General features: G+C 38.7%; 1 protein-coding gene across 1 annotated transcript in view; it reads left to right on the plus strand.

Moving 5' to 3' along the window:
- Positions 1–22,730, plus strand: part of LOC116896040 (spliceosome-associated protein CWC27 homolog) — a 108,778-nt gene that overhangs the window by 16,332 nt on the left and 69,716 nt on the right. Inside the window, exon 2 of the mRNA XM_032897041.1 lies at positions 5,661–5,758. Coding sequence (XP_032752932.1) covers positions 5,661–5,758 — 98 coding nt within the window. The remainder of the gene's footprint in view (positions 1–5,660; positions 5,759–22,730) is intronic.

A 22,730-nucleotide genomic window follows, 5' to 3' on the forward strand; every position in this document is an offset into this window, starting at 1 on the left:
ACCTTGATTTCTGTGCCTGTATCCAGAATGCTACATGTAAATATTAGACATTGTTGAATAAATTAGTACTCTCTAGTAAGAAGGCAAGATACTGTAGATTTATTAGATTAAAATATATACATAGAGCAGTACAGAATTATTCACTGGTTAATAATGTATTCAAACTGTATTAAAGTTTAGATGAATATATAATTAGAAACATACCCATTAGAACAAAAGCTTACCTTAGACTTAGCAGCAGAAGCTGTTTATAAAGGCATTTTCTCTTATTACTCAAACAGAAACTAGGCCTTGAGGAGGCCAAGCCGATGCTTTTTTGGACCCTAAAGCAGGCTCATGGTTTTGGCAGTACATACTGATATATATTTCAAGATTATAACTTTCATTTTTGTTTTAACAGATTTAAACATATTTCTTGCCAGTGGATAGGGGGATTATGTTCTAGAGAATGTAAGATTAGGATCCTTAAAATTAGACTGCGTTCTAAATAATAATTTTTAAAGTTATACTTCATTCCAAGAGTTATGGATTCCAAAAGTATAGACAAATGTGATATTTTACAGGTCTGAAAGATTTTTACAACATTGAAAGTCCTGATTCACTTGAAAATGTCAACATAGTGAGAAATTTATAATATTTTGTGTATATCTATGCTTTTCTGTCTCACTGTCTTTTTTGAGTTTTTAGTCATTTTGGTTCAGTTTATGCTACATTACTTCAACAGAGTGTCTAAAGTTATTAGGGATGTATTTTTACTGTTTTGCGCTTTCAAATTATGAATAAAATTAATCTACATGGATACCAAGGGTGGCTTTTACTTAAATAATTATGAATTTTTCTAAATGATAAACAGTCCTAAGCAATAGTGATATTTGACATATCTGACCTACAGAATAAGCACTTTTTGAACATTTATTGTGTTTTCAGTATCTTATAACCATGCTTAACTGTATAGTAGGAGAACTAAGTCTCAGAAATGTTAAGTAACTATTCTGAAGTCACTTCTCAACTGCTAAGTGATAGTCAACTTTCTGATCCAGACTCTATCACTTATGATCTACTTTTGATTCAAGTTAATTTCTTAATTAATATTCTTTTCTGGTGCAGTAGTGTTTTACATGCTATAAAGTTCCTTAGCCTCATTCTTTATATACTTCAAATTATCCTCATAGCTGATTTGTCACCTATACAAATGCAGCATTTGCTCTTCAACCTGCAAAATAATCTTAGTTTTCAAAAAAAAAAAAAAATCCTCTAAATGGCTGAATTACTAACCCAACTGAAAACCAGCAGAGTAAAAGACAGTAGTGTCTAGTAGGTAGAGGAGACTACACAGTTCAGTCACACTGACTGAACTAGAGAATTTTAGGATTGTGTCCACAACTTCAAGAAGAAGGAAGTAATTATGTTATCCAGAGTGTATATAAGAGCCTGAAGTTGGCATTGACGGCGAAAAGTGCAAGAGACAGTAGTGTGTGCGTGTGTGTGTGTGTGTGTGAGAGAGAGAGAGAGAGAGAGAGAGAGAGAGAGAGAGGATGTACTTTAACACTGATCCAGTGGAAACAGGGCAGTCCTGAAGAAGTTTGAAGTCTTTTCTTGAGAGAGATAATAATTCTACCATTAGGTACATGAAAAGTAGACTTGTCACAAAACAGGGGAGACATCTGTCTGTATAGGAGAGTGTGTGTTTATGTTGAGACATCCGATGGGTGGACTCTCCATCTAGATCAGAGCCCTTGAAATGTGCTCAGGCAGAATTTCAGTACCCCTTAAGAGTAAAATAGATGACAGATTGGGAACACTTACTAAAAATATCTTGGATATAAGGTAATATTTTCTTTTTATATGTTGAAACAAAAATATATTTAATTGAAATAATTAAATTATTTATAATTAAAGATTTTCTTATTACTTTTTTGGGGGATGGAGAGAAAGTTTCAAACAGGGGTTTGTGTGTGTGTGTGTGTGTGTGTGTGTGTGTAGCCTTGACAGTTCTGGAACTCGCTCTGTAGACCAGGCTGGCCCTGAACTTTCAGAGATGCACCTGCCTCTGCCTTCCAAGGGGTGGGATTCAAGGTGTGCATCGCTACTGCCCAGCTCATTTTCATATTTTTTCTGCTTACTGTTGTCTTATATTTACTTCCTAAGGCACTTGCCGTGCTCTGTATGGAAATGTGTAGTAGTTAGAAAGGTAGGGCCAAACTCAAGGCAAAGCATTCACCCTAGATTTGCAAGTAAGCTATCTAGGAATGGTATTTGATATCATGAGACTAAAGCGCCACTACATACAGATAAGGAAATTCCAGCAGATTTAAATTTAGAAGAGAAAGAATAACCAAGACAAGGACAATTGGGAAATCTTAACTCCAGAATGCTGACCAGTCTGGTTCAGATACAATTTCAGGAAGGAAATAGTTAACATCTTTGAATGATAGCAAGACCATCTGGAAAGAAGAGATCTCAAGACAGGCTATTGAATTTGGTTGGTAAAGAAGCAGTTCATGAGACTTGAGAGGGATAGATTGCCAGGATTGCGACGCAGACTGTATATATAAACTTCTCTTTCCAGGATGGAGTCCATTTGTAAAGATAATAATCACTTGATTCCATCAGACTGTAGAGAAATTTGAGTTTGTTTGTTTGCTGAATGAAAAAAATTAGTAAGAATGCTTGAAATTGTAAAAAAGAAAAGATAGTTTCTCCAGTAGAATGCTAAACATTGACTCCCAAACCTCAGCGCACACTGAAATCATGAGGGCATTTGTTACAAGGGGCATTTTCAGAGCCCCAGGTGGCAGCTCACATCTTAGGTTATCTTTCAATGGAGGCTTTTCTCTTAGAACAGCCCCTAAAGGGATACAGGACAACCTGACCACAGTCATGGTTACTCCAAGCAGCCCCGTCACATTTGCAGGGCCAGATGGTTCAAGAAAATTAAGAGTTCTGATGAGGATAGTAGTAAAATGACTATCAGTATAATATCCAGAATTACTATGATGTTAATGGAATTACCATGGGTGGACCATGAAGTACAGCTTAGGAAATGGTTTTGATGATTTCAAGAGTACTGCGAGCTCAGTTAGAAACAAAGGACTGAAAATACTTAAGAGGTAGTCAACTTGGATTAGAGAGGGTAGTTTAAGGGTCTTGAAAGCCAAGTAACACATAAGGGGGCTGTTTGTGTAGCAAACCAAAAGAACTGAAGCTTGCATATTTATAAGGTCTTTCACTCTGATAAACCTAGTTAGTAAGTACTACAGTGGGAATCAGGACCAATAGGAAGCTTTACACAAAGCAGTGTACTGCCTTTTGACATGGTGACATAACATGATTGTATACAAAGTTCATACTCAAAAACTGTGAAATTAAGTTACAAAAAGAAATTACAAAAATTTCCTAATGTTTTAAGGTGCTTTGAAACTTTGTGTTGGGCTTCATTTATAGCTGCCTCTGTCATGTGAGACCGTGGGCTGGTTGGCTGTGCCAGTAAGGATGGATCAGTGCAGAACTATCTAGGCTTAAGGGTGGCTTGAATAACTTTGGCGATTAGGGTATAGTGTCTTCGTGATCTTCCAGACTTCTGTAAGCATCACTAATCCAGTGTGATTTCTTGTAAATAGAGTAAATACTTGTCTTTTAAGGATATAACATGTCTAGAATTTGAATTAGTTACTTAGATATACATTCTAATAACTATTAAATATGTAAGTATTATATATTTTAAGACCCCACCATAGCTCTGTTAACGTGATGGTAAACATCAGTGTTGAAAGCCTGTTTAAAAGACCGATTAGATCTTGAAACAGGAAACTAAAGGTAAATTCCTTCCAATGCCGACCTCCTCCAATAGGCCTAAGGACTCCCTACCTCTTAAAGGTTCTTTCTATCACTATACTATGACTGAGGGCAAAAATCCACCCCACGGACTCTGGAGGAGTAGTAAACCATAGCCAAACTAAGGTGCATGATATGAGCAGTTAATAAGCTTTGTCAGGAAGTAAGTCTGGAGCTTCTGCCTTAACGCTGTGTTGCAGAAGCAGGTTAATGACTTGTCAGCTAGCACACGCTTTTTACACGTGACACAGCATGTTAATTTCTAGAATAGGTTAGCCTGGAAGGTTTCATAGAGAGGAAATTACATGCCAAGTGCGATATTAGATGAGTCTTTAAAAATAGGGTTGGGGAGTTGATAGAACATGGTCTCACTTTGTAGCACATACTGACCTAGAACTCACCATATAGCCTAGACATGCCTTAAACTCACAGTAGTCCTTCTGCTTCAGCCTCCTAAGTGCTGAGAAAACTTAAATAAGCACACCGTGGCCAGAGAACTAGAAACTTTGAATAATCAGGTAAATTTTAAATGAATTTAGCTATGCAACTATCATGTAATAATTGCTTAATAAATGGTAATTACTGGTAAAACTTTGGTAATTAAACAAGTTTGAAGTTGATCTATTTTATGTATATCCAGATTTAATGATCAGTACTTACTGAAAATCTTTTGGGTGTGCCTGGTATACTCGTACATGCCTATAGACAGGAGGAGGAAGTAGGGGCTTTTGTGTTCAAGGCCACTTTGAGCTGTGTAGCCTTCCCCAGGTCAACCTAGGATACCTACAAAGGCCCTATGTTCAAAAAAAAAAAAAATACATTTTTAAATTGTGATTTGACACAGCCCTTGAGACTAGTGTTAAATTCACTAGTAAATTTGGAAAATAGCGGGCCAGTTTCCACTAGCTGTATGTATTGTCTGGTCTTACGTCAATTTGACACACAACTGGAGTTATCCAAAAGAGGGGAACCTTAATTGAGAAAATGCCTCCATAAGATCTGGTTGAAAGGCATTTTACTAATTAAATATTGATGAAGGAGGACCCAGCCCATTGTGGATAGTTCCATCCCAGGGCTGATGGTTATAGGTTCTATAAAGAAGTAGACTGAGCAAGCCATGAAGCAAGCCAGTAAGCAGCACCCTCCACCAGCTCCTGCCTGCCCTGTTTGAGTTCCTGCCCTGACTTTAATGATGCACAGCTACATGGAAGTGTAAATCAGATAAACCTGTTCCCCAGGTTGCTTTTTGGTCATAGTGACTCATCATAGCAATAGAAACCCTAGCTAAGACACTGTATTAGCTCCTTTTTGTTGCTGTGAGGAAACACCCCGACCAAAGCAGCATATAGAAGGGTTTATTTTGGGTTTATTGTTCCGGGGTGTAAGAGTCTATGCTGTCACACTGGGGAGGTGCAGACAGCTCACATCTCAAAGTAGCAAACAAGGAGCCAAGAGAGAAAACTCAACATGGCATAAGTCTTTAACTCCAAAGCCAGTGACTCTATTTGCTCCAGCATAGCCACACCTCCTCAGCCAAACGGCACCATCAACCTGTTATTCAAGCCGAGACTCTACAGGATGTCTTATTCAAACTACTACTTACCTTCTTCTACTCCACATATTTGAGAGGAAAAGTATTTATAGATAATTATACTGTTATTGTGAAAAAATGACAACTTATGTAATATTATCGAGGAATGCGTGTGCATAGCAGAAAGTTAATTTATTGGCTTTTTCTCTAATTTAGCGCATCTAAAATTAAACAGTTCTGCTTTTGCTGACCCAGTTTTTCTTCGTTAAACTTAAATGTCTCCTTTGCTTTATAGTGAGGAGCTCAGAAAAGAAGCAAGACAATTAAAGCGGGAACTCTTAGCAGCAAAACAGAAGAAAGAAAGTACCACAAAAGCAGAGAAAGGAAGTGAAGGTAAGGGTTTTGTGGGGCTAGCACTATCCTTCATTTAAGTATGACTGTGTCTGGGAGGAGCCCCCAGAGATCAGTTTCAGATGATGTTCGTCAGCTGCCTACTTCCTGTTTGACAGTGTCCTTACATGGCTAAGTGGACCTGCACCTAGCTGGTTGTCTAAGCGAGCCCCAGAGGGCCTTGTGTCTCCACCTCCCTTGCTTGGGCTACAGGTGCCACGTGGCATGCCCAGCTCGTCTGTGGGAACGTGGGATCCAAAGTCAGGTCCTCGCGCTTCCACATTCACCACTGCAACGCAGCTCGACACTCTGACTGCCTCTGTTTTCCCTTCTTCATGCCTCCTGCTTTCCTCCTCTTCCTGAAGGATTGGCAGTTTTGTTTTTTTCTATAAACTTATGCTGGGCAGTTACCAAAAATAAGTTTTCACTTAAGGAGATAATTTTTCTGAAAAATAAGTTGGATGCAAACAGGACCATAATTATTGTTTTTAAGTAACCTTAGTGAGCACTTCAAAACCAGGTAAGACTTACTGTTGCTTTATGTAACTGAATTAAAGTGTACAGAAATTTTTCATTCTTTCTATACTGCACACATTTTTAAAGGCATTTAAGGATTTTAGACCTATGCTAGGACTCATACAAACATTCCTGTGTTTGGTTTGAATTGTATTAAATCCCTATTGGACTTCATTGTTCTTGCTTTAATGTGCACGTGTGTATTTGTGCACAGCTGCATGTGCACAGAGGTGTATACATGGAGGGAGCTGTGTAGAGGTCAGAGGACAAGCTCAGATATCAGTTTCAGCCTTCCAGTTGGTTTGAGATGCGGTCTCTTACTGTTCACCACAGTATACTTCATGCTAGCAGGCCTTGGGGCTTCCGGGGACTCTCCTGTCTCTCTTTATCATTTCACCATAGGAAGTCAGGAAACACCACCATGTCTGATTTTACCATGGGTTCTGGGAATGCTAACCTCGGCCTTTATACTTATATAACAAGCACATCACTATCTCACCCATCCATTTATATGTTTGGTTTTACTCTACAGTAAGACATAGGAAGTCTAACATTTATAAAGCTCATCAATATACTACTGAACTGTTATATGAGTTTCTATATTAAGAGTCACTATGGTTTGGTTTTTTTTTTTTTAATAAAATTATGATTTCATAATAAACCATGGAATGTACAGCTTAAAACACTTAAATCTATTTCTTTTTTTTTTTTTTTTTTTGGTTTTGGTTTTTTTTTTTGTAAATTTTATTCATTTACTCTAAAATGTGTAGTAGATTTACTGTAACTCATTACCTTGTGCAGTTTCACCCTCATGTTTTTGCAAAGCAGAGTATTTTCATGTTAGATGTTGAAGTGGCTATTGAAGTTCTGTTTAGAAAATAACAGACATCGTCTGTCTAGCCCAAGCCGATGCCAAACAGCAGTATATTAAGTGTGGAAAATATTATTGTTGTAGGCAGCAAGGGAAGTGCTCCGTAGCTGCTTAGCAGTATAATCCAGAGATTATTTGGGCTGTATCTCCCATGATTTGAAATGAAGGCAAGTCCTTGATGAAAAATTTAAGTCAATGGAGTATACGTTCAAATAAGTTGCTAAAACTTTAAATCATCCATAATGGCTCAAACTGTAAAGGAAAGGATGAACTTACTCATGACCAGCTCATGCAGTTAAAATGTAACTCAGTAGAAAAAAGCTGTATTGACAGTAGAGATTTGAAATAAGTTTAGTAAGATTATTGTATATGTTTTATCCAATGGATTGTTTCTTATATTAAAATCATGTTAAATATATGGGAGTATCTCTCCAGGAATAGAAATGTCTTTTACTTAAGTGTGTTATTAAGTTTTAAGCTAATAAATATGAGTGCCCCCATGTATTGAAATCTCTGCTAGAGTAGGGTGTGATGTTGGCAATGGAATGAGCCCTGCTCTGTAGTGCAGGCTCTAGAAGGGGAAATGGGCAGACACCTGCTCTGCTGGCACTGTCCCACAACCTACACCAGACTGAGGAATATGCCTGCTTTTTGACACCAGTTGTAACCTGGGAGAGAAAGTTTGGCTTAGGGTCATTAGACCCTGTTTCAGTCTATATGTAGGTGAAAACAGGTCATGTTGGAGTCTTTAGTGTTACGATTAGAGATGTGTATTAGTAATTATTTTCTTCATTTTAATTTTCTGTATATCATGTAGAAGTAATTGGATTTGTCCTAAATCTGAATGATAAAACTAGCTTCAAAAATGTAGGGTTGGATGTCATTGTGTTTTCTACGCTTTCAGAATGATCTGCTTTTTAAAATTGTCTTATTTTGAAATAATTTTAAAGCATATTTAGTTCATTTCTAATGACCTTGAACTTTTTTTTAGTTTGTTTGTATTAGTGTGTATGAGTACAAGGGCATGTTTGTGGGGGTCAGATGCCGCCCATTGTTTGAGGCTGGGTCTGATTCCTAATCCTATGCGCTCTAGGCCAGCGGCCCACAAGCTACCCAGCTGGCTGTCCTATCCGCCTTTGTGGTACGATTGCTGGGGCTACAAATGTGTGCTACAGAAGCTGGCGTTTTACATGGATTCCAGGGTAGAACTTAGATAATTGGGTCGCACAACAAGCACATTTACCTGTTGAGGCATCTCAAAGACCAATTTTGAATAAATTTTATACTTAACACAAGTTAAAATTCTGAGTTTCCATGTCCTTATAACATTGAGATAAATCAGAGTACAGTAGTACAAGCCGAGCAGTTAGGACTGACCGCTTGACCGTGCTGTCACCTAACTGCAGCCCTTATGGGATTTTACTTCCTGTTCTACTAGGATCCTTTCTACTGTCTCAGGCTCCACATTGCCTTACGTTTCTGCTGTCCTCGACTCTGACTGCTCCTAGTCCTTCCATATGTTCCATCACCTTTAAAGCAGTGGTTCTCAACCCGTGGGCCCCACCCCTGTGGAGGTGACATAGCAGATATCTTATGTATCAGATGTTTATATTATGATTCATGACAGTAGCAAAATTACAGTTATGAAGTAGTAACGAGATAATCTTTTAGTTGTGGTAAACCACAAGAAGAACTGTATTAAAGGGCCACAGCATGAGGAAAGTTGAGAACACTGCTTTAAAGAGTCCTGGTTAAATATTTTGTGAAAATATTTGTCAACTTGAGTTTGGTCTCTCATGTTTTGGAAACATCGACACAGAAATTGCATTGTTCACACATTGTTAGCAGTACAGTCCTGTCCGTGACTCACCTGATATCACCATGCTTGGGTGTTACTATGCTGCACTACGCAGTCATGCTTTACTCCTTTACAATTTAAAAACATTTGCAGACACACACTCATCGGCATGTTGCACTAAATTTAACACCTGCTGGTAGATGATAGATCTTTCTTTTAGTTATTTATTGTAAAACTATAATAGTGCCATTCTGTTTTCATTGACTTCTGGCACTTTTATTACTTGGAATAAAAGTAATCTCTTTAGAAGTACAGAGGAAGAAAAAAGGAGATCTACTCTTTATCTCAGTATGGGCTTATGAAGATCTGTATTATTCTTCATTTCAGAATCACAAATTTATCATTTAATCATATTGTAAAACACCCTTCAGGCTTCTTATTGTTGAGAACATTTAATAAAAATTACATTACTACGTAAAAATAATAATCTTAAATGTGCTAGAAGAAAAACCTATTGATGTCTGTCTGCTTTCACGCTCTGTTTGAATGTGTGACCTCGCGCACCTTCTTTAAATGTCCAGTGAAAGCTTCCTGGTCTCATGAGTTATCTATCTTGCAAGTCTTATCACATGCTGATAGTACACACTTCATGTCAGAATTTAGGGTGTGGCAATTAATTAATTGGATTAAATTAAATTTGGGAAGAAATTTAGACAATGAAGAAAAGCCCTGCATTCTAATTCTTGTTCATTTAAATACTTGCATGAATGGATGTCTTTCACTAAATCCTGTACTCTGATAGGTGTGGTGTTTACTTGAAGGATTAGGGCATCTTAGGAACCCTCTGATTAGGAGATTAATATTCCTCTGGGTTTATAATTTTTATCCAGTTTCCTGGGCCAGATTCATATTCATAAATGATGTTTTAACCTTAGTCATTTTAAATCTGTTCTATCACACTATGCAAATTACTTTGAAATATGACCTCATTGTATTCATCTTCCTTTATAGAGATAAATTTTGCCATTCCTTGAGTCATATAGTAATATTAGTTAATAGACATAAGTACACTTAAGAGGAAATAATTTTGCCACTTGTCTTCTATTTACTTCCAATTTTTATTATATTAGTGTGTGTATGTGTGTGTACATGTATGTCTATGGGTACACACATATCACAGAACATGCCTGTTGTGAGAGGACAACTTGCAGGAATTGATTCTCAGTTTCTACTGTGTGGTCCTAGAAAAAAACCCATGTTGTTGGGCTTGGTTCCAGGCATCTCAATGGCCACCTATTTACTTTAGAAAGGCTGCACACAATACCTAAGTGGTAAGTTAACTAAGTCAAATGCCAAGGAATAAAACCATTAGTACAGTCATCCAATCTAAATTTTCATATTAATGTGAGATTGGACCTTGTAAAACTCAAAATTTTTCCTTCTCTCAGTTGATTACAGAATCCACAGTTGGTTCTAAGAGGAAACACCCCAGTTTAGGTACACAAGGAACATAGTGTTTGGGCTAAATATCAACAATGTCAGGACACCCTTGTTTACAGTCTGGGGCCCTCATTAGTCCCACTGTGAACCATCCTGGCTTGTGCACAGGAGTGCTGTGGAAGGTAATAAATATAAAATAAGACTTATAATTAATGAATGAGAAAGTTGGTTTCTTGTGTTGACTCATTCTGCTTTTTACTAAAATATATAATCTTTTTTATTAAGCTGTGTCTAAATCCTCTTCGGGTTCTCAGAAGTATTAACAAGCTGAACATAGTCACACAGAGATAAAGGTTTAGACAGATACTTTAATGGGCCTTAAGGAGATAAGGCATCAGATCCCCTTCAAGTTCTGAACAGACAATACCTGCTCTGTGATTCTTGCCAGAGGTGAGAGGAGAGGGGAAATCTGGCTTATAAATCAAGGGAGGATTTCAAAGCCTCTCAAGGAAATATACTTCCAAGGTGCAATGCACCTCTCAGTACACCAGGGCATTTCAAGTTGCTTCTGCTATCTCTTAGTACTGAATTAGTCAGAGAACGGGTTCCGGGCTCGACTGAGTTGTGAAAGAGTGTGTGTGTGTGTGTGTGTGTGTGTGTGTGTGTGTGTGTGTGTGTGTGTGTGTGTGTATGTGTGTGTTTATTTAACTACTTCCTGTCTATCCAGTATATAATGTTAAAGTAGATTAATCTTGGTTTTGATGGGAAAGAAAGATCCACATGGTCTACTAACTTAACATCACACATAGTGAGTTCTCATTGAGCAAACTGTTCCTTTCCCGAGGCTTCTAACTTTCCCCATGCACTATTCAGTCAAAGGTTCCAGAAGTCTTGTTCTCGTGTAGGAGTTAATTTTAACTTTATTTGAGTAAAATGTGAAGTATATTTGGGTTTGATTCATAGAAAGTGCTTCAGGCCAGGAATTATTCTGTGTCTTCTCAGTTAAGGTTTAGAACAATTTAGAAAGTAATGAGATATGGGCAGTTATGTCTAAAAGGGTGAAAACACACGTCTTAGGTAGGTCTCTGTTGCTGTGGTCAAGCACCATGACCTAAGGCAAGTGGGGGAGGAAAGAGTTTATGTCATCTTATATTTCAACATTCCAACCCATCATCACACAGAGTCAGGGCATGAGCTGAAGGCAGAGAGTGGAGCCCAGGACACAAAGGAGCACTGCTCTTGGCTCCTCATGAATTGCTCATCCTTTCTTATAGCAGCAGAAGCACCAACCCATCAGTGGCACCACCTGCAGTAGGTTGAGCCTCCCACACTAATCATTCAGCAAGAAAGTGCTATACTGGCCAGTGGTGGGGGTCGGGGAGGAAAGGGTGCATTTTCTTAGTTGAAGTTTTCTCTTCTAAAAGAATTCTAACATGTGTCAAGTTGACATGAAATTATCTAACATAGTGTGTGGTTTATATCTCAGATATTCAAGGAATAAATTAGCAGAAAGAAAGCCAAAACAGGGGCTCTTCTGTGGATCTATCTAGCCCACTACTCTGTGTTTTTATCTTTAATTCTGTTACTAAAAGTCATACTAAAAATATATGGTATGCTTCTAGTACATAAAAGAAGTAAATGTTCAGTAAAGGTCTTTAGCAGATGTCAGGCTATACCTTAGTGGTTATATAAAGAGTTGAATCTTTTGATAACGTAAGTCAGAGACCTTCTTTAACTTGTGAGTCCATGGATCTTGGGGACAGCCATGTTACATAGTAAATCACTGGCTGCAGGCCTCTTCTCGACATTCCCAGACTGAATGAGTGCTTTTCATTTGGGTTTTAAAAGTTCAGTGGTAACGTTTTTTAGTGAAAAGTCCAGAGGCAATGAATAAATAAATAAATGCATAAGTGAGCAAAAAATGTAATGCATCATGGTAAGTGTAAGACTCGTAGCAAAAATGCCTGTAGATGGGAAGCTAAAGAAGGAAGGCCAGGAGTTTGAGATCATTCTAAGCTTCATAGTGAGACCTTGCTTCACATAGACAAAGATAGTACACAGGTGGATGGACGGATATTGGATGGATGGATGGATGGATGGATGTGAGTGATGGTTTGCATGTGCTTGACCCAGGGAGTGGCACAATTAGAAGGTGTGGCCTTTTTGAAGGAAGTGTGTTACTGTGGGGGAGTGACAGGCGACAGGCATACAGATCTCTAAATTCAATGTCAATCTACAGAGCAAGATCCAGGACAGCCAAGCTTTTAGGCAGTAAAGGAGTTAGAAATGTAATAGAACAAGGGGGCCATGTTCCAGCTTCTGAAAGCAGCAGAATTCAACAGCTTCAGCCACGTGTCTCTGGCTTTATATTCAAGAGGAGAAGGAGACTCCTGGGACAATTGATGCTGGTTAGCTGGAGCTAAGAAAGAGATCAGCATCACTGAGGTGACATCTGGGAAGTGTTTTCTGAGAGCTGTGTTCCAGAGATACCAAGGTTGTACCTCTTGCTGTGGCTGGACTTGGTAATGTGTAATCGTCATCCAGGTAGTACTGGTTTTAAAGGCATGAAGAGGTCATGAAGAACAGCTGAGGCTGGGCACTGTGAGAGGCCGTGGAAGGCCATTGGTGAAGGTGCACCCTCAGTTGCAATTGATGGCCCAGGATTGAACGGGTCAAGCAAAGGAGTTGAGGCTTGGCACCATGAAGAGAGCCAAGAGAGGTAAAGCCTATATGCAACAGAAGACCCCAGTGTATCAGAGACACCAGTACCATGAGATGATCACCAAGAACAATAGCAACAGTGTAGTGTGGATCAACCTGAAGTTAAACTGGAGAAGTGAAGCCAACAAAGATGAAAAAGGAGTTGAAGATCTGAAGGCCGCTTTGACATCAGACATGGAGATGGCAGAGTTTGGAGTTTGCCCAGCTGGGTGCCTGTCTTAATTCAGGGATTACAGTTAAGTGATTAGATGGATCTTGGAAGAGACTTTGAACTTTGGACTTTTAACATTGTTGACACTGCTATAGACTATGAGGACTTTGGAAGTTGAACTAAATATACTTTTTTATTATGCTAAGTTTCAGTATGGCCTCCTTAGACTCATGTGTTTAAACAAGTCTGTGGAGGCCAGGGAGTAGAATGTGATGGTTTGCATATGCTTGGCCCAGGGAGTGGCACTATTAGAAGGTATGGCCTTGTTGGAGGAAGTGTGTCACTGTTGGGGTGGGCTTGGAGACCCTCCTCCTAGCTGCCTGGGGATGTTCAGTCTGTTCCTTCCTTCTTTCGGGTGAAGATGTAGAACTCTCAGCTCCTACACCAGGCCTGCCTGGATGCTGCCATGCTCCAGCCTTGATGATAATGGACTGAACCTCTGAACCTGTAAGCCAGCCCCAAGTAAAGTTGTCCTTTATAAAACTTACATTGGTCATGGTGTCTGTTCACAGTAGTAAGACCCTAACTAAGACAGATGGATGGAGGGGGGGAGGGGAGGGAGAGGGAGAGGAGAGAGAGAGAGAGAGAGAGAGAGAGAGAGAGAGAGAGAGATCCTTTGCAAATTACTGAAATTGTGGAAAGCATAAAAGTATAAAGATCATCCATATAATCCTGTTAACCAACACAGGATGGTTAATATATAATACTTGTTTGCCAGACTTTGTCATCATGACATAATCATCATTATGTTTGCCCTAATAATGTGATTTTTTGTAATCTGTAATGTGCCTTTTAAAAAATCTTTTATTGTAACTGACCAACAAATCCTAAATTATCAGTCCTTTTAGCCAGCATAAAGCATAGTGGGTGATGAATACAGGGACCATATGTAGAAAGATAAAAATAAAAATTCCTGACTCTCAGGCCTAGGGTATAAAATATTTGTAGCATCAAAAGCCAAGGACTCCATTCTTGACTTATCTCTATTGCTCACCAAAAAAAGAAAGAAAGAAAAAAAAAAACTCACTTTAAGCCATCCTTAATTGATTTAATAGTATGCTGTGTCCTCCTTTCTCAAGTGGCTTATGATAACTCAGCAAGGAAACATTGCAGATAGTTTGCTGTTTGGATTCTAAATTGAAATAACTAGATTTTCCTACATAGAAAGTAAAAGAAATGACGGGAGCTATGTGTGCATTCTTATGTTGCTTGTTGATTTCTTTTAGAATTTAGATTCTCTCAGTGGAAAAACTAGTATCATTAATTGTTTGGTTTTAAACAGTGTTTCCATTTGGAAATATAGTTTTAACTTTTCCAGACTGTTGTCAAGATCTTATTTTAAGTAAGATGTTTTCCGTTTGTGTGACATTGCCAAGAATGACAATGCACAGTAACTCTTGTGAGTGCACAGTACCTTCAGCATCTTGCAGCACTCAGTCACATTGGAAAGAGATTCTCCCACAGCTCCACAGTGTCCACCTGTTACATTAAAACTGGTTTGGGACAGCTTAATCTGCACAATACTAAGTTGGCTTTTTACATTATTGATACAATGTGCTAACAATGTATTTTCAGGATTCCTCACAAAAACTCCCGGCAGGTGTTAAAATTGCAGCTCTTAAGTCTGCGTATTTTTTTTCTTAAAAATCATATAATTAATCACTAAATTGTATTATTAATTATATCAGTCAACTGGAAATGTCACAACAGACAAAAGAATAAGGAAATTCTAAGAACTTAGATCTAAATACTCAGGAAATCATTTAGAAATGACTTTAGTGGCATAAGAACATTGTATACTTTTTTTGACTTATTATTTTTAGGAAATGGCCATAGCAGAGTGGAAGCCTACTTCAGACTATGCTGTTGAACATTTACAATGTGACTGTAAGGTAGCCTCAAGGAATGTACTAAGTACCAGAAGCTCTGATCATGAGTATGCTCTGGTTACACTGCACTGCATGTCTGTAATCATCATTTGGGTCCTGATGAGATCATCAGCGAGACTTACCCATCAGAAAGTCAAAGGCTAGCCATTGCCAAGGCTTAGAGAACACCACCCAGCAGAGTGAGAGTTAACACCCGTGCCTGCTCCCCAGACCACTGCTCTTTCACTACTCAGGGTTCCAGTGTGACCCAACGTTAGACAATTTATTATGATGAAATCCCACTGTGATTTTGACTAGAATTGTTTCTAGAACCCCTTCAGCAAATTTGAGAGCTTTCTAACACATTGCTATCATAATCAGGCAACCTTCTAAAGATTAGATGTATAATTTTGGAATGATGACAAAAAACAAATATGTTATGGAAAACATCAGTTTCTGGCCAACTAGAAATCTAAATTGATCTTTTCCATGGAAGAACAGCAGCAACAAGAAAGTGGATGGAGTGTAAGAACAGCTTCTCATGAGGTCCTGTGGCTTGCAAAAAGATCAGTAATATTTAAAACAGAGAATAAGTAAAGGTGTGAACTGAGAGAAATATGTGAAGTACTTATCTGGCCTTAGCCCAAAGAACATTTGCTGGTGACTTGAACATTGATTTGGAATTTTCACAAAACCCAAGGTCTTCTAAAAGCAGGAAGAATCTAACAAAAGACCTCATCCTTTGGGCTAAGAGAACAAAAATAAGATTGGGTTACGTCGTGCTTAGCAGAGGAAGACTTACTATCCTAGATCATGGCACATGGTATCAGATGCCAAGAATAGGAGTGTCCAAAATTCTAGCAAAAAAAATAACCTTCCAACAAGTTGAGAGCCTGCAGTCTTCCAGCCAACAATCTATTGAAAAGTCTCAAGCCCTAAGTGAAAGTCTAATGGAAGCAAACTTAAATCCTTGGGGGAAGGAAGGGGTGCTGTTAACTTACTTTCATCCCCAATCCTTAAGGGGGGGGTCCATAATTAACACATAAAGATACAATCCAGTTACCCTGAGTGACAGCTAAAAGACACAGCAAACATCTAGCTCATGTACACAAAAACTCAGATTTTATTAAGATAGTAAGTGTGAAGTATATCTAACCCACTTTTTGGGGGAGGGGTGTTTTTGTTTGTTTTTTCAAGATATGGTTTCTTTTGTGTAGCTCCAGTTGTCCTGGAACTCACTGGGTATGTAGATCAGGCTGACCTCAAACTCCGAGATCTACCTGATTTTCTGCCTCCTGAGTGCTGAGATTAAAGTCATGCACCCACCCTACTTCTAAAATGACTTGAAAATATAAAAAACAAGCCAGCTTGAAAGTAGAAGAGGTCTCCTGAAAGTGAAAATACAATACCTCACTAAAAGGTCAGCAGGGTTGATAGCAAATTAAACACTGTTAAAAAGAATATTAGAAAATTGAGTAATAACATTGAAAATTAATATTTCTAGAATTTAGCCTCAAAAGAAACAGGATACTTGGAAATGAAGAGCTAATAAATGCCCACTCAAACTTCATATCAAAGAGAGGAAAAGGTGAGGGAGGTATCAAGAGAAGGTAACTGAAAGGTTTCTAATCAAAGAGCTCTTCTCATAAGGTAAAGGAGCCTTGGAGGCCTCAAAAGATAAAACACAGTAAACCCAGACCTAGATTTATTATGATGCTTAGCATCAAGATGAATAAAAAGCAGCCAGAGAGAAAAATCGTTGCCTTTAGAAAAGTAAGAGCTGGTTCCCGAGAGAAGGAATAAAGCAGAGTATCCTGTTGTGCATTAAGGGGTGATGTCCTTCAGGCAAACAGAAACCAAGAGGTTAAACTGTGTCCTGCAGGCCTCAATCTCACCTAACCACAAACCCTGACCAGATAATAAGGATTTACTTGAAAGACATGCTGACTTATTCCAATAGTGGCACAAATGTTAGGGGAGTGAGAAACCACTCTTTGATGGATGTTAGGTCTGTTCCATGAGATAGGACCCACGTCTGACACCATTAATGAGACAGGAGCCTAAGGCTACAGAAGTCATAGGCCCAGGGAAATCCTACTACTACTATCTTGCTAAATGAACATAGCAGTAAAATGACTCCTAATGACAGATGCTCAGGCCTCATCAGAGAAGCTCCGCAGTAGATGGCAATTAGCACAGAGACTCACAACTGCACTATGTTCAAAGAGTGAGAGACGGTGGAGTATACAGCCTAAGTAGGGTCTTTACCACACCCCTCCCCTCACAGCTCAGTGGGCTTTGCTGAAGAGGGGACAGAAAGATTGTAAGAGTTGGAAGTGGTGGACGATTTTAAGGAAACAGTTTTTTCCCAGACACAACAGAAGTGCACATAAGACCTGATGGAGTACACTCAAGATTAAACAGAGATTTCAGGATCCCTGTGTATTAGATGCCGTCATCTTTTCTAGTTCTACCTCCACTTTCCACACTCTTCTGAGCAGCCTTCTGTTGGCCTCAGAGCATTGTCACATGACCCAGTGTAGTGGCCTCTGCATCAGTAATAGAAACTACCATTTCATAAATGTAATGTGTAGTCCATGCCAGGCCCAAGGCACACAACTGTGGAGCATCTGGATGCCTGGATATGTCTGTTCCACTGGCCTGAACTGGAGAACGTGGGTTCTTTTCCTTCTCTATCTGCTGCTCTAGAAAGTTCTTAAGAATTCATTCTCATATGTTCTCATTAAGAGATAGCATGGCTCAAGTACCATGTGTCTTTGGCTGTTCTTTAGTACAAGATTTTACATGTTAGCTTAACTATTAGAAATATACATTATACATTATTTGTTACTTATATGATATATAATAGTAATATAGCATATATTAGTAAAGAATTCAAAACATAAAGTCAGTAAATGCTATAATTTCTGTGGTGGCAGATAGCATTCTCAGATCTCAGTTTTCAAAAGTCAATTAAGAATACAGCCTTTGAAATGAGAAAAATCTAAGTTTGAGTCGAGTGGTGATCTTGGATACTGTGAATGTTTTATAACTATATTTAAGTCATAGGATAGGAACCCACAAATAAACTAAATGGAACAGAGCCCTGAATTCAAGGCAGCTCAGGATCTTAGATGTAGGGGCTCTTAAATTACTTCATATCCTGACCTGTTAGCTATGATCACAGTTCCCAGGAGCATGATCTGTCACCAAGGAAAAGGTAAAATGTTCATTACTGAACCAGGTAGACTTATGCTGGCCTTGCTTTACCTGTTTGCTCAGCTCTGTTATTATGTTAATAAGCTCTGCTTATTATCAGGATTCCATGTAGACAGTGAGCATCCTCTGAGGTATGTGGTGACTTTCGTGGTAGTGACCTGCTGCTCCTTGTTAAAGGTAGTCTCACATTAAAGGCCTTGAGTGTATTTTGGGAGGTTGATAGGAGTAATATCCGCTTTTTTGATATGAGTTGCTAATGAAATAGAATTCCCATTTACTTGTAAGACTGTGTTCTAATTCCTCTAGCTTTGAACAGTGTGAACTTGGGACTCAGATTAGTTTTGTGATGTTTATTTCTCTTCCCTCTATTTCCATGTTCCTCCATTTTCTATAGGCTCCCTCATGAAGATTCTGACTGTGGGAGACCAACTGAGGCACTGCAGTCTTTTGATATTAGTTGGGATGTGCCCTTGTCCAGTTAGGGCAGCAGTACTTAATTTGTGGGTGGAAACCCTGGAGGGCATATATTAGATATCCTACATTTCAGATATTTTCGTTAAAATTCATAACAATAGCAAAATTACAGTAATGAAGTAGCAACAAAGTAGTTTATGGTTGGGGGACACCACAGCACGAGGAACTGTATTACAGGGTCACAGCATTAGGAAAGAAGCACTGAGTTAGGGAATCATCTTCACTCACCTACCCCCACCTCCAGTTTTTTGGTTTTTTTTTTTTTTACTGTGCATATATATACATACACACACACGGATGTGCATACTTAGGTGTGCCCTCACCTGCCAATGTGTGCCCACATGGAGGCCAGAGGTTGACATGAGCTGTCTTCTTGCTCTTCACCTCAGTTTTTGAGACTGGACTCCCTACTGAACCTGGAGTGTACAGTTTCTGCTCCCTCAGTTGGCCCAGAAAGCTCCCAAGATCTACCTGTGTCTACCACCTCCGTACTGGGGCTGCAGACTCCACCTCCCCTGTGTCTCCCGAGTGCTGGGATCTGAACTGTAGTCCTCATCCTTGCCCGGGCAAGCACTTTACTCACTTACCACCCAGCCATAGAGTCTGTTTCCTCCATGTGTTTTATATTCCTTTCAGCTGCTTTCAGGAAAATAAATTCCGATGGTCTTTCTGTCAGATGGACAGAAGCCCTCAGTCTAATACATCGCTTAGTTCTGTATGTCACCCGATATTCGGGATATGTCTGTGAAAGTATTTAGGAATAGAAATAGCATGTGAATTAGCCTGAGTGAAGAAAGTTGCCCTCCCAAGTGTTGACCTTCATCCAAGCAGTTGAAAGTCTTAATTGCTTACTGAGTCTGACCCACCAAAAGGTAAGCAGTTCTTCCTGTGTAAGTACCTGGAGCTGGGCCATTTTCCTGCCTTCAGATTTACATAGAAACATTTCTTCAGCCTCAAGCCTTTGGCTTTCAGTCTGGAACCCAAGTGTGAGTTTGCAATCATGTGAGCCAATTTCTTAAAACGAATCTCTACATGTATAGGCATCTGCTTCTTTATTCTGTTTCTCTGAAAACCTTGACTAATCTAACTGATTATTAAATGTAAAAAAAAAAAAAGTTAGGAGCTTAGTCTTTAAAAGTATTTGCTACTCCAATTTCAGAGGACCAGAGTTCAGTTCCCAGCACCCACTCCGTGGTTCCCAACTGCCTGGGACTCCAACTACAGGGGCATTGATGTCCTTCCGGCCTCTGTGGGCACCTACACAAATGTGCACATTCAAACATATATATGTGAATAAATAATAAAGTGTGTTTTTAAACCTTCAAAATGTTTTTCCAGTGAACTTTCATTTTAGCATCCTGCGCTCAGTGTAAAGGCAGAAAGAAGAGGCATAGTCAAAGTAGGCTTACCACACCCAGCCTGGAGGGCACACCTTTAACCCAGCACTCGGGAGCAGAGGCAGGCGGATCTCTGTGCTTCAAGGCAATCTGGTCTTCATAGCAAATCTCAGGCCTACCAGGGATACACAGTGAGATGCTAACTCCCAGTATATTAAATCAGTAATTATGCGGTGTACTCATCGGGATGACAGAAGGAAAATACACTGCTGTCCCCATAGGAAGCACTATTGAAAAACTTGTTCAGACAGTAAAACGGTGATTACCAGAGGCTAGGGTGAGGATGGTGCCGGGAACTGAGAAGCTGTTGATCAAAGGGTATAAAATCACTTAGAAGGGGTGAATAAGGGGCTGGAGAGATGTGGTTAAGAGCACTGGCTGTTTTTCCAGATGACAGATGTAGGTAGCTCATGACCTCCATGACCATATTTGCAAGGATTCAGTGCCTCCATGTGTACCAGGAATATCTGTGGTATACAGATGTATATGTAGGCAAAACATCTATATGTGTACAAATGAAATATTTTTAAGAGAAAGGAAGAATAAGAGATTTATTATACAGCATAGTGACTATAATTAGCAACATAGTTAATGTATTTGAAAATCTCAAGGAAAGTAGACTTTAAGTATTCTTACCATGGGGTAGGAAGGTAATTATCTGATTTAGTCATTCTACTATATATATTTTTTTTCAATTCAAATATGTGTGTATACATATATATATACATATGTATACACATTTCAATTTTTATTTATATTTCAGAACACTATAGTGTACTTTATAAATATATACAATTTCTGTTCAGGTTTTTTGTTTGTTTGGTTGCTTGGTTGGTGTTGGTTTTTCAAAATGGTTTTTCTGTGTAGCCCTGGCTGTCCTGGAACTCACTCTGTAGACCAAACTGGCCTCAAATTCAGAGATCCGCCTACCTCTGCCTTCACTAGTGCTAGGATTATAGGCATGTAAGACCCCACAAGCTCCTTTCATAAATGGTTACATGTCGCTGCAATGTTCTATTAATTATGTCCCAGACTCCTGTCCACTGCTGTCCCCATCCACCACCTCTCAGTAATTGTGTCCTACGCATGTACAAAGCCATTCTTCCAGGGCTTATGAAGCTCTTCAAGATTATTGAAAATTAATGGTGTGATGGAAATATCAGATTATTTTATAGCAGTTCTTAAAACAGCACGACAATATCTGTTGAAGAATGTTAACATCCATAGAGAAATGCAAGGCATAAATAAAAGTTATTTTATTGTGTTGCTTCCATATATTTTCCTGTATAATTTGAAATGTTATTTTAGCCATTAAAAATATAAATACCTATATGTTTCTGTGTTTGCACATATACATGTGTGTGGTTGCTACATCAAATTAACAGCTAGGTCTTGTTGCTTTTCATCATTTGAGTTCACAGATACTGACCAGAATTAAATTAAAAATAAGTCTAGAAGAGTCTCTTAGAATTAAGCAGTGCATCTTCAATTTTTAAAGCTTTGTATTTAAAGAGTTGCATGGAGCCCCGCTTTCAGGAAGAGGTGTGCTCACCACAACTGTAGTACCAATTTGTATGATTATTAAGAAAGTCCCTTTTGTTCTCATCCTGTCCCTTCCAAAATATTTATAGATTCTTCAAGATCTACAATAATGCACACTAAAAATCCTTTCTCCCATTTCTTCCCCACACAAATTCAGTATTCTCGCCAAACTATCCTGGTGAATCCATGGTTATACCCTACACTTTCTTACTTGTGTCAGGTTTCTTGGAGTTCTATTGACTGAAATACCTTCCACTATTCTTGTTTCTTCTTCATATCTTATTTTTATTACTGGTCCAGTAACCCAAACGTGGTTATTTATAATTGATGAAATTTGTTTGTAATCATAAAAATCATTTCTATCAGACTTGCTATTTTTGTTATACATATTAGGAGTCTACATTTGATTTTCTACTAATTAATCCATATTTTAACTTTCTACAGTCTAATCATTTTTCCAAGGATAATTTGTAAAGCAAACACACTATTGAAGTGTCTGTCCTCCAGGGCTTATATTCCAGTGGGACACTGAGTGGATATGGACCTGTTGATGAAGAAGTAATACATAGTATAATGTCAGGAATTGGCAATTCTGCTAACTTTTAATTGCCAGAAAAATGGTTGATTTTTGGAATGTCTATGTTTAAGGGAAATTACTAGGCTACAGATTACAAATAAGGGAGAAGAAAAAGCAGTACTTAACTTCAGACTCACCTTCAAAGAGTGCTTGTCCAGAACGTTCCTGCTTCTCAGTCTCTGAGCTGGGTTTAGTTCATCATGAACTCCTGGACTCTTAATGTTTCTCTCAAACCCAAGATAAATTCCTGGAAACTAGTAAAGAAAGGAATGTCAGTGTTTGTTAAATTAAACTTCAATTCATTCTCATAGGTCTATAGATTAGAAATATAGTGCCTTCTG

The sequence above is a fragment of the Rattus rattus genome, chromosome 3 (genome assembly GCF_011064425.1).
Source record: "Rattus rattus isolate New Zealand chromosome 3, Rrattus_CSIRO_v1, whole genome shotgun sequence".
Taxonomy (NCBI): Eukaryota; Metazoa; Chordata; class Mammalia; order Rodentia; family Muridae; genus Rattus; species Rattus rattus.